Source organism: Pleurodeles waltl, chromosome 3_1 (genome assembly GCF_031143425.1).
Source record: "Pleurodeles waltl isolate 20211129_DDA chromosome 3_1, aPleWal1.hap1.20221129, whole genome shotgun sequence".
In the NCBI taxonomy this organism is placed as follows: Eukaryota; Metazoa; Chordata; class Amphibia; order Caudata; family Salamandridae; genus Pleurodeles; species Pleurodeles waltl.
The window spans coordinates 1334077130-1334090600 of NC_090440.1; the positions used below are offsets into that span (position 1 = coordinate 1334077130).

Sequence of the window (13471 nt, forward strand, 5' to 3'; positions counted from 1 at the left end):
GGTTCCTTCGTTCTGATTTTTTCTGGTATTTGGTTGGTTCTCCTCGGCTTTCTTTTACTTCTGTTTTTCAATAAGCATATAGTATAAACTGCCACTATGCATTCTATGGCATTCTGCTTCGGCTGTCTTCATGGCTATGCATCTTTCAGTATTTTACTGCAGATTATGTACCAAAGTCATACAATATAGATGTGGAAAAAACATAATGCATCATTTATAAAGCTGCATATAAAATACCAGTCAAAATATTCAGAAAACTACACTATGGGGCTGATTCTAATTCTGGCGGGCGGCGGAGGCCGCCCGCCAGAATTCCGCCCCCATAATACCGCTCCGCGGTCAGAAGACCGCGGAGGGTATTATGAGTTTTTCCCTGGGCTGGCGGGCGGTCTCCAAAAGACCGCCCGCCAGCCCAGGGAAAAACTCCCTTCCCACGAGGATGCCGGCTCGTAATCGAGCCGGCGGAGTGGGAAGGTGCGACGGGTGCAGTAGCACCCGTCGCGTATTTCAGTGTCTGCAAGGCAGACACTGAAATACCTTGCGGGCCCTCTTACGGGGGCCCCTGCCGTGCCCATGCCATTGGCATGGGCACGGCAGGGGCCCCCAGGGGCCCCGCGACCCCCCCTACCGCCATCCTGTTCATGGCGGCTTTCCCGCCATGAACAGGATGGCGGTAGGGGGGGTCAGAATCCTCATGGCTGCGGAGCGCGCTCCGCAGCCATGGAGGATTCAAACGAGCAGCGGAAAGTCGGCGGGAGACCGCTGACTTTCCGCTTCTGACCGCGGCTGAACCGCCGCGGTCAGAATGCTCGTTGGAGCACCGCCAGCCTGTTGGCGGTGCTCCTGTGGTCGGTGGCCCTGGCGGCCACCGGCCGCCAGGGTCAGAATGACCCCCTATATGTTCTAAAATCAAATCCCATTTAATAAATTCAATGTATTACATAGCATACTGAAGTCATATACAGTGTATTTTATACAACTCTTCTAGAAAATGAAAACACTACATATTGAATGCATGTCAGTCATGAAGCCTGCATGAGCTGTACTAAGTCATCACATATTATTAGGTACGGAACATACAGCATATACATCAGGCCTTATGTCGCTAAGTAAGCTGTTTAAACATGATACTATATGTTGATACCTTAGCATTCACAAAGGTATGAATGCGGGCTGTATTACAAGAAGGGCACACTTTTACCATTTATAATGTGGTGCACTGTTAACTAGGTGTGCCATGGTACAAGCGGGGACGTTGTGCTCTATTATTGATAATGTTCTGCACCCAGTGCAGCTGCAAACCCAAGCTGCCCCAAAGATGGACCGATTGATTGAAGCAGCCAGTTTGCAACTCACAGTGCAGGGGGTACCCATCCCGCACTTCACAGGAGGGGGCAGAGATCCCTTTGAGACAGGTGCAGTGAGTGGCTGCACCCATCTTCAGGGGCACAGCTCGGGGGTCTGTGAGACCCCGCTTTCCTCTTTCCAGGGGTTGCCCTTGGGGACACACTGACTGTTCACCACCGGTTTGTGATGCATAATCAGTGGGCCTCCTGAATGTCTCTTTCCCTCTGCACCCATTTCCGTAACACAGCACAGATGCAGAGGCAAAGAGTTTCCCTCATTAGCATGGACCCATGATGCTAAGCTAATGAGGGATCTCTCTAATAAGATACAACTGGTGGAATCTTCAATACAGAAGGGGCTGCACAAGCACCTACCAAAGTGCCCCAGGGTGCAGAAGGAGGGTGTACACACCAGCTGTGCACCAGGGACGTGTTCTGTAACGTGGGCCTGGATGTACCAAAGTGACAGGATAAATGAATGAAAATATTACTTTAAAACATTGTACACTATCTTAGCTATATAAGGTGAAGCTAATCTTGTTATGCTAAAGTCAGCATACTTTAATAGAGATGCACCTATTTAAGTGTTAATGCCCTATGCTTAATGCAATAACCAATGTTAATTGCTGATACTGGGATTATCGGACTGGGTCAATTACAGTTGCACAAAAAGAAGGGCATGGGCATTTAAGAGCTGTTTATATCCATTGGCATGTGCACAACATGTTTGTTAGCAAATGTCTCCAAAAATATTACACAGACTTTCCCAGGCTCCTTCCTAACCCTATTCAACAACTGTTATTCTTAAATAATTCAGGAAGCCAACAGTAGTTAATGCCAGTATTGTAATCTTTGTAGTTGACTGAGTAAATGTCCTTACTTCATTAATTCTGCTAAAATATACATTAATGTGCACATTTTTAAACGCACCATAACTTAAAGCAGCAGTATAATATATGTCTTCTTGCACTGTATGTTTTTATTTTTCATAAAAGATCTGGAACCAGATCACTGGAAATACTTGCCTCACTCCAAACCCAGGCAGGTAGTTTTTCGAAACCACTCAAAGCTGATGCTGGTGGCCTATCCGGAGAAAGAACAAAGCTGTCAGGCCAAATTCGAGCACCGCCTCATCGGACATGGTACATGACTTCTATAACCTTCTTTCTTTCTAAAACTTTCTCTTACTGCTGCACACATATTTATAGAAAGAAATGACAAAAATGTTTCACTCATAATAAAATTATCAAGGTGGATTTTCAGTTGAATTGCCTTGCCTTCCATTGAAGATGGGGAAACAGGCAACGTCCATACACTGACAAATGCATGTGCATGATGTGCCTGCTGCCTGACTTCAAGGAATACCAAATGGATGGAATGCTTGACGTAATTTCAGCCACTGGTAATTATTTCGGGCCACAATACAGTCCATTGCTTTTACCCTCCAAACCATGGCAGCCATATGCAAATAAGCCTTGGACCTGCACAATATAATTCAGCTGGGGTTTAAGTGGTATTGTTGTGGATTTGGCTAGTTCTCTGACATCATTAGGTTAATGATGTCAGAGAATAGAAGGGAGATGTCGTGAGGATTCTGGAGGGGGCGGTTGGAGAGCTGAAGGAAGGAGCGAGTAAGCAGCTGGCACTTATGTGGATGCTGTATAATAAAGACCTACTAAATAAGTCCTGGCTGTGTGGACTTACCTCTTAACAGTGGCAACGAGGGTCTACAGCATCCACCGAGCCTGACGCATGATGGACTGACAGCTAAAACTCTGTTGTGTGCAGTACAGTTGTGGAGAAGCGCTGTACTGTTACTGCAGTTGCTCCAGCAGTGTGCAGTATTATAAAGTCCGACACAGTGATTTTTCTTTTGGCGTGCGGCAACCTGGAAGTGCTGACCTGTAACTGTGTGGAGTAGCGCCGCATGTTGGAGAATGCCGTAACTCCGGTAAAGCTGGTTCAAAGTTGTAGAGCTACAAATCCTGGTGATGAGAGCAGAAGAAGGAAAAAGGAGAAAGGTATTTGGTCAAGGGCGCGTTTCATTTTTTTTGGTGCGCATTTTGAGTTTGGCAGCAGCTCGAGCGTGTGGACTGGTGCGTGCTCTAAGAACCCTGCGCACTCAAGGTTCCAAATGTGTGCATTTAAAAAAAAATAAGCGTGTAAGCCGACGCGCGCCCCAAAGACCTCGTGCGAACGTGCGCACGTTTGAAGATCAGCTTTAGCAGCGTTCTGCAAGGACCCTGCACTGCTAAAGCTCCAAGGAAACTGCAATGAAGCGCGGAACGAGGCTCCTCACACGGCGCATGAGTCTCCTCATACGGCGCGTGCTCCGAGTCTGGCAACATTAGACTTTCACTTTGATACATCGCGAGACTGACACGGACGTCAGATCTCACGTATTTTTACTGAAACAGTGACTAGACTGCCAACTGTTCTGCTCTGTGGCACAAAACCACATCGTGCTCTATATACTCTTGTTTACACCCGGTCCCCTGGAAGTGTTATTTTTATTTAAACGGAAGAAAGGACAATATGTATACATCATAACTATCCTTGATTTTAAGTACTTTGAGTATTTCATTGTGCTAATTTATTTATTTATTTCTTTTGAAGAATATTTCTACAGTATGTCTCAAATGGCTACTCTCAGTTTGTCTCAACCACCACAATTTTTATCTGAATGTGGAGAACCTGTTCTACTTTGGAAAAAATTGATTAATCTTTTTTAATCTTATTTGATTGGCATTGGCGGAGAAATATTTTTGCCAGCAAGGAAACAAGGAATTCTTCTGCATAATTTAGGTATTGAAGGAAGGAATATCTATGGCAGCCTTGATCCAATTACTCTGGGCACTGCAGATGGTGACCCTAGAGATGTATATGATATGTCAGTTATGATGTTAAGGAAACATTTTGATACTCAGATAAATATAGTAATGGAAAGACATAAATTCTTCATGAGAGCACAAGCTAGAGACGAAAGAGTGGGAAATTACATTGCATCTCTTAAGACATTAGCGCAGACTTGTGAATTTGCTGATTTAACGGACTCTCTTGTCAGGGATCAACTTGTAAGATGTACCCATAATCCCAGAGTGGAAGAAGAGTTGTTAGCAAAAAATCCCTCTCTGAATGAAGCTGTTGCTATTGTGGAGAGTTTAGAGCATGCCACTTCCTGGGTTAAGGAAATGAAGAACACCACTTCAAACTGTTTAGCTGATTCCTCATTTAATCCAGCAGTAGTTAGAATGTCTACTCAAGAAGGTTTACGAGAAAGAAATATCATACAGAATTCAGCAGCAAGTCATCTTAAAGGGGGCAGTGAGAGGCCTAAAGAGTCCAAACTTAAATGTTACAAATGTGGCAGCTCTGGACATTTAGCAAATAATCCGAGATGTTTTGCTAGGAATGTCAACTGCAGGAATTGTGGAAAGAAGGTACATTTAGCAAAAGTTTACAAAAATCAGAGGATAAATGTGGTAGATGTAGCATTGTCAAGTCAACAGTTGATCTTGAATGTGAAGTGCCCTGATAGTCAAAATTGTGACACCAAGTTAGTTATGCCAAAATGTGATGTAGAAATTGATGGTAAGTTGTTCCTGTCCTTGCGGACTCAGGATCTCCTTTCACCTTAATAGGTGATAAAAAATGGGAGGCAATTTTTGGTAGTGACCACATTGAACTTTCACCCCCTGACATTAACCCCATAGGCTACGGTGGACAGAGGATTGATTTATTTGACTATTCATTGATGACAATCAAATTCAAAGGGCGAGAAACTGTAGGGAAAATTTATGTGGCCAAAGGAGGAGACAACTTGTTGGGTTGGAGACATCAAAAAGATCTGCGCAAAAAGAACAGTTGATGGACGGAATGTAGAACAAATCAAACATTCACCTCCAGTCACAGATCTGGGTTTAATCCATCAATTTTCTTTGCTCACCATGCCATTCCAGTTTGGACCCAGTCATATGCAAATCAGTCTTGACCCTGTTCCCCATGGGAACAGTCCAGCCCGAACTGCCAGACCAGGTCCTCCCTGGACCAGAAACAAGCATTCTGGGACCGGTTTCAGGGTATCACCCCTCTTCAGCCAGGCTAGCTTAAATCTGGTGGCATAGTGAGCACGGGACCCTCGTCTGGGCATACGCTTCCCACTTGTGGCGACAAACGCAAAAAGAACAGTTGATGGACAGAATGTAGAACAAATCAAACATTCACCCCCAGTCACAGATCTGGGTTTAATCCATCAATTGTTTTGCTCACCATGCCATTCCAGTTTGGACCCAGTCATATGCAAATCAGTCTTGACCCTGTTCCCCATGGGAACAGTCCATCCCGAACTGCCAGACCAGGTCCTCCCTGGACCAGAAACAAGCATCCTAGGACCGGTTTTGGGGTATCACCACTCTTCAGCCAGGCTAGCTTGATTCTGGTGGCATAGTGAGCACGGGACCCACCTCTGGGCATACCCTTCCCACTTGGGGCGACGAACGCAAAAAGAACAGTTGATGGACGGAATGTAGAACAAATCAAACATTCACCCCAGTCACAGATCTGGGTTTAATCCATCCATTTTTTTTGCTCACCATGCCATTCCAGTTTGGACCCAGTCATATGCAAATCAGTCTTGACCCTGTTCCCCATGGGAACAGTCCAGCCCGAACTGCCAGACCAGGTCCTCCCTGGACCAGAAACAAGCATTCTGGGACCGGTTTCGGGGTATCACCCCTCTTCAGCCAGGCTAGCTTGAATCTGGTGGCATAGTGAGCACGGGACCCACGTCTGGGCATACGCTTCCCACTTGTGGCGACAAACGCAAAAAGAACAGTTGATGGACGGAATGTAGAACAAATCAAACATTCACCCCCAGTCACAGATCTGGGTTTAATCCATCAATTGTTTTGCTCACCATGCCATTCCAGTTTGGACCCAGTCATATGCAAATCAGTCTTGACCCGGTTCCCCATGGGAACAGTCCATCCCGAACTGCCAGACCAGGTCCTCCCTGGACCAGAAACAAGCATCCTAGGACCGGTTTTGGGGTATCACCACTCTTCAGCCAGGCTATCTTGAATCTGGTGGCATAGTGAGCACGGGACCCACCTCTGGGCATACCCTTCCCACTTGTGGCGACAAACGCAAAAAGAACAGTTGATGGACGGAATGTAGAACAAATCAAACATTCACCCCCAGTCACAGATCTGGGTATAATCCATCAATTGTTTTGCTCACCATGCCATTCCAGTTTGGACCCAGTCATATGCAAATCAGTCTTGACCCGGTTCCCCATGGGAACAGTCCATCCCGAACTGCCAGACCAGGTCCTCCCTGGACCAGAAACAAGCATCCTAGGACCGGTTTTGGGGTATCACCACTCTTCAGCCAGGCTAGCTTGAATCTGGTGGCATAGTGAGCACGGGACCCACCTCTGGGCATACCCTTCCCACTTGGGGCGACGAACGCAAAAAGAACAGTTGATGGACGGAATGTAGAACAAATCAAACATTCACCTCCAGTCACAGATCTGGGTTTAATCCATCAATTTTCTTTGCTCACCATGCCATTCCAGTTTGGACCCAGTCATATGCAAATCAGTCTTGACCCTGTTCCCCATCGGAACAGTCCAGCCCGAACTGCCAGACCAGGTCCTCCCTGGACCAGAAACAAGCATTCTGGGACCGGTTTCAGGGTATCACCCCTCTTCAGCCAGGCAGCTTGAATCTGGTGGCATAGTGAGCACGGGACACACGTCTGGGCATATGCTTCCCACTTGTGGCGACAAACGCAAAAAGAACAGTTGATGGACGGAATGTAGAACAAATCAAACATTCACCCCCAGTCACAGATCTGGGTTTAATCCATCAATTGTTTTGCTCTCCATGCCATTCCAGTTTGGACCCAGTCATATGCAAATCAGTCTTGACCCGGTTCCCCATGGGAACAGTCCATCCCGAACTGCCAGACCAGGTCCTCCCTGGACCAGAAACAAGCATCCTAGGACCGGTTTTGGGGTATCACCACTACATTCTACATTCCGTCCATCAATTGTTCTTTTTGCGTTCGTCATCCCAAGTGGGAAGGGTATGCCCAGACGTGGGTCCCATGGGGAACAGGGTCAAGACTGATTTGCATATGACTGGGTCCAAACTGGAATGGCATGGTGAGCAAAAAAACTGATGGATTAAACCCAGATCTGTGACTGGAGGTGAATGTTTGATTTGTTCTACATTCCGTCCATCAATTGTTCTTTTTGCGTTTGTCGCCCCAAGTGGGAAGGGTATGCCCAGATGTGGGTCCTGTGCTCACGATGCCACCAGATTCAAGCTAGCCTGGCTGAAGAGGGTTGATACCCTGAAACCAATCCCAGGATGATTGTCTCTGTTCCAGGGAGGACCTGGTCTGGCAGTTAGGGCTGGACTGATTTGCATATGACTGGGTCCAAACTGGAATGGCATGGTGAGCAAAAAAACTGATGGATTTAACCCAGATCTGTGACTGGAGATGAATGTTTGATTTGTTCTACATTCCGTCCATCAATTGTTCTTTTTGCGTTTTTCACCCCAAGTGGGAAGGGTATGCCCAGACATGGGTCCCGTGCTCACTATGCCACCAGATTCAAGCTAGCCTGGCTGAAGAGGGGTGATACCCCGAAACCGGTCCCAGGATGCTTGTTTCTGGTCCAGGGAGGACCTTGTCTGGCAGTTGGGGCTGAACTGTTCCCATGGGGAACAGGGTCAAGACTGATTTGCATATGACTGGGTCCAAACTGGAATGGCATGGTGAGCAACAACCTGATGGATTAAACCCAGATCTGTGACTGGAGGTGAATGTTTTATTTGTTCTACATTCCGTCCATCAATTGTTCTTTTTGCGTTTGTCACCGCAAGTGGAAAGGGTATGCCCAGACGTGGGTCCCGTACTCACTATGCCACCAGATTCAAGCTAGCCTGGCTGAAGAGGGGTGATACCCCGAAACCGGTCCGAGGATGCTTGTTTCTGGTCCAGAGAGGACCTGGTCTGGAAGTTCGGCTGGGCTGTTCCCATGGGGAACAGGGTCAAGTCTGATTTGCATATGACTGGGTCCAAACTGGAATGTCATGGTGAGCAAAAAAATTGATGGATTAAACCCAGATCTGTGACTGGAGGTGAATGTTTGATTTGTTCTACATTCGGTCCATAAATTGTTCTTTTGCGTTTGTCAACCCAAGTGGGAAGGGTATACCCAGACGTGGGTTCCGTGCTCACTATGCCACCAGATTCAAGCTAGCCTGGCTGAAGAGGGGTGATACCCCGAAACCGGTCCCAGGATGCTTGTTTCTGGTCCAGGGAGGCCCTGGTCTGGCAGTTCGGGCTGGACTGTTCCCATGGGGAACAGGGTCAAGACTGATTTGCATATGACTGGGTCCAAACTGGAATGGCAGGGTGAGCAAAAAAACTGATGGATTAAACCCAGTTCTGTGACTGGAGGTGAATGTTTGATTTGTTCTACATTCTGTCCATCAATTGTTCTTTTTGAATCTGTCACTCCAAGTGGGAAGGGTATGCCTAGACATGGGTCCCGTGCTCACTATGCCACTAGATTCAAGCTAGCCTGGCTGAAATGGGGTGATACCCCGAAACCGGTCCCAGAATGCTTGTTTCTGGTCCAGGGGGGACCTGGTCTGGCAGTCTGGGCTGGACTGTTCCCATGAGGAACAGGGTTAAGACTGATTTGTATATGACTGGGTCCAAACTGGAATGGCATGGTGAGCAAAAAAACTGATGGATTAAACCCAGATCTGTGACTGGAGGTGAATGTTTGATTTGTTCTACATTCCGTCCATCAATTGTTCTTTTTGCGTTTATCAAAAAGATCTGGGCATTATTCTCAACCCAAATTCCCCTGAACAAGTTCTTTCCATATCTCCAATAGGAAATGATGCCTCCATTGGGAACGAATTTCCTGAAGTGTTCAGTGATAAATTGGGGTGTTGGCAGATTTCAAGCATAAAATCATTTTGAAATCTTCTGCCAAACTAGTAGTGCATAAAGTAAGGGAAGTGCCTCATTTGATGTTGACTCCATTGCAGGATGAGCTTAATAGGTTGTTGAGTTTGGGAGTTATAGAGGAAACTGAAGCTTCGGAATGGTTGGCTTCCATAGTTTTAGCTCCCAAGTATAATAGATCTAAAATAAGGATGTGTGTGGACTTGAGGGGTCTCAACCAGTGCATATGGGTAGATCGCCAACCTTTACCGAACATTAATGAAACCTTAACCATGCTTCCACAGGCCAAAGTATTTAGTGTGTTAGATTTATCGGTGGCTTACCATCAAAGTTTGCTTCATGAGGACTCAAGACACTTAACTTCCTTTGTTAGGCCTTTGGGAGCTTTTAGATTTATCAGAATGCCATTGGGCCTAGCGTCGGCTGCTGCATGTTTCCAAAGAATAATGAAAGAAGTGCTTAAGGGTTTGGGTTCTGTTTTGTTCTTTCAAGACGACATGTTAATTTATAGTGAAAATGAAGAGGAGCATGGCATTGCTCTCAGAGCAGTTTTGAGGAGATTAAAGGAAAAAGGTTTAACCTTAAAGAAGGAAAAGTGCAAGTTCAAAGTTGGTACAGTTTCTTACTTGGGGCATACCATTTCAGGTGATGGTATTAAACCTAAAGTGACATTGGCTAAATCAATCATATCGATGCCTTCTCCCTCTGACAAAGATCAGGTGCGATCATTTCTTGGTCTGGCGGAATATTACTCGAAGTTTATTAGGAACTTTGCGAGTGTGGTACAACCTTTAAGAGTCATGTTAAAGAAAGGTGTGGATTTTGTGTAGTCTTCGGAGTGTGAAGAGGCTTTTAACATTGTAAAATCCAGAATTGGAGAGATGCCTACACTGGGCTATTTTGATACTAGGAGGAAAACCTTGCTGTCCACGGATGCTAGTCTGAAGGGTCTGGGTGCAGTTCTCTCACAATTGGTAGATGGTGAAGAGAGAGTAGTAGACTTTGCCTCTCGTTCACTTAGAGAAGCAGATGGATGCTATTCGGTAATAGAGCGGGAAGCTTTGCCAGGCAATTGGGCTGTTAATCATTTTAAGTACTATCTGTGGGGGTTGCCATTTGTACTTAGAAGCGATCACAGGCTGTTGGTGCAGATGTTTTCGTGCCGTAGTATAGAAAACACAACTCCGCGTATCAAACGTTGGGTGGAAGATTTGATGGAATATAATTTTCATGTGGAATATCTACCAGGGAAAGAAAACTTTCTGGTAGATTTTCTTTCTTGTTTGCCTTTGACGAATCATAGCATGGATGATCATTTTCCAATTTTGTGGATTAAGGAACCAGCTATTGACAAGGAAGGATGGGAGTCAGAATGAGAAAGAGAAACCGTTCACAATTTGGTTTCAGAATATGTTGTGAAAGGCTGGCCTGATTTAGGCAACTGTCCATAAGGCGTTAAGGCATTTTGGAATGCCAAAAATTAATTAAGTATTGTTGGAAATGATTTGTTCAGATGTGATAGGTTGGTTCCTCCGGCTGGGTTGTACGAGAGACTGGTCAATTTAGCTCATGAGGGACATTTAGGTAGGAACTTAACTAAAGCTAGGGTCAGAGAATGTTACTGGTGGCCGGGCCTAGATAGTCAAGTTGAGGCAGTCGTGAAAAATTGTGTGTATTGTGCGAGGAATGATAAATCCAAAAGTGTAAGAACTGCTCCTTTATCCAAGGTTCGTGTTCCTGATGAATCTTGATGCAAACTAGGATTAGATCTCGTGGGACCGTTTGAAACTCTACCTCACAATGAAAGATTTGTAATTGTGCTAGTTGATTATATGTCCAAGTGGGTCACTGCTAGTTGTGTGAGTGCTATCACCACTAAAGTTGTCATAGAGTTTTTAACTGATATTTTTGCATGTGAAGGTATTCCGAAAGTAATAGTCACTGATAATGGTGTGCAATTTACTTCACTGGAAATGAAGAACTTTCTTAACAATTTGTCTATCTCTCACTTTCACACTGCATTATATTCTCCCCAAGCTAATGGGTTGGTTGAAAAAATGAACCAGTTGGTGATAGCTAGTGCACAGACTGCCATGGACAATAGAATCCCTTTAAAAACTGTCCTCAGGGAGAAATTATGGGCCCACAGGAATGCTCCAAATGCTGTTACGGGTATGTTCCCCTTTAGAATCCTGAGAGGTAGGTTGGCAGGTTCTAAACTTAACCTCTTGTGGTTGTTGTCTGATAAGGAGATTGGGGAATCACCAGTTGATGAAGATTCTATCCGACATAGAGTTATTGGGAATCAAGCAAAATATAAGGAAGCATTTGATGATAAACCTGGTGCTCATCAAAGGTTGTGGCATGTAGGTGACATGGTGTATGTTAAAAAACCTTTTTGGTCAAGGTAAGGGGCGTTTAAATTTATGGGACCGAAGAAAATTGTGCAAGTAAGAAGGAATGTTGTTGTTTGGAAGGAGGTGATGTGTGGAGCATGTCGCGCCTAGACAAATGTGTGGATGAGAGACCAATGACTGGGAGAATGTGCAAGGAGGAAAATATAGGTGGATCTGAGGAAAATATTGGTGGATCTGATCTTGGAGAGAAGGCTAGAAGGAGTGTAAGGAATAAAACAGTTCCCAAGTACTTGAAGAATTTTACACTTTAAGGAAGCTATGACAGTAATATGGCGTGTGATTACATATTGATCATTTATGGTTATTTTTTTTAATTCTAGTTTGCATCAGCTGCCTACATTCTGTCAATGGAGCTCACTGTTTTTTTTAGGTTTTGCATTGTGTTTTTCTTCATTTCTTTCCTTGTACCCTTTCTGTCAATTTGTTTGTAATGTTATTGTAATATAGTTAAGTTTAAGTTATTTGTTATTTCTATAGGAGGGAGATGTGTTGTGGATTTGGCTAGTTCTCTGACATCATTAGGTTAATGATGTCAGAGAATAGAAGGGAGATGTCTTGAGGATTCTTGAGGGGACGGTTGGAGAGCTGAAGGAAGGAGCGAGTAAGCAGCTGGCACTTCTGTGGATACTGTATAATAAAGACCTACTAAACAAGTCCTGGCTGTGTGGACTTACCTCCTAACAGGTATGCTCAACACAAACATGAGGGACGTCAAGTACATGTGACTTTTATGAAGTTGAACAGTTTGAAAATGAGCTATTTTTACCAAAGGGTTGCAAAGTGGGCCTAAAAGGAATTGGGGGAAGATATAATGACGGTAAATAGCCTACTGTCTCTGTGATCCTGGGGATTAAAAAAAATAAAAGGTAGAACAAGGTGGCATGAAGAGAATTGGAGATGGGATGGATGTTTGGAATGATAACATAGCACAAGTGGTTGCCCAGTAATGGATGGCAGAGACGCTGTCAGGCACATAAGATTGCTGTAAATCTGTGAGGGATGCGAGGGCAGAGAAGATGTGTGTTTAGCCTAAACATGTTTTATTACATTTGTATAACTCTGCAAATCATTGTTCTAAGAAGGATTCTCTCAATGATTTTAAAACAGCTGTGTTCTAACTTCAAAATGGGATTTGAGTATCACCAGTAGGAGATTGATAGGGTGTATATAGTGATGAGATGTGTCCTTGAAACAGATTGCGTGTAGGAAGAAAGGGAAGCCTGTCAAGAATTGAATCTTTAGGAATACTCAGGAGTAGAGAAAGAGTGGCACAATGACACATAGGGCCTTATTATGACCTTGACGAAGGGGTTTCCTACATCAAAAATGTGATGGATATCCTGTCCTCCGTATATTGAATATAATGGAATCATAATACGGCGGACGGGATAGCCGCCACATTTGTGATAGAGGAAATCCCTCTGTCAAGGTCTTAATAAGGAGCATAGTCTGGCAGACAGCTACTAAGAGAGACAGGGACATTTGCACAACTGCTAAGTGTTTGTTGGGATCAGAGGCTCAGAGAGATCAAGAGAATATAAGGCTTTGAGGGAGAATGATGGTTGTGAGCAGAGGTTAGGAATTTGAAGATATGGGTTATGGCTAGCTGTGGACTGTATATATTAATGGTTGTGTTTTTTGTTTAGTCAGCTGACAGTCAGCCTTTCATAGACTTTTCAGAAGATAGCTCAGTGGTTGGAGATGTTGAGTAGTCTG

The 13471-nt window shown here is 44.8% G+C and overlaps 1 protein-coding gene across 2 annotated transcripts in view; it reads left to right on the forward strand.

Moving 5' to 3' along the window:
• The window catches only part of LOC138285129 (interleukin-18-like), a 126846-nt gene that overhangs the window by 80945 nt on the left and 32430 nt on the right, over positions 1 to 13471 (forward strand). The window contains exon 3 of one of the 2 annotated variants that reach the window (XM_069224696.1): positions 2342 to 2488. The exons of the other annotated variant lie outside the window; for it this stretch is intronic. Coding sequence (XP_069080797.1) covers positions 2342 to 2488 — 147 coding nt within the window. The remainder of the gene's footprint in view (positions 1 to 2341; positions 2489 to 13471) is intronic. 2 annotated transcript variants of the gene reach the window in all.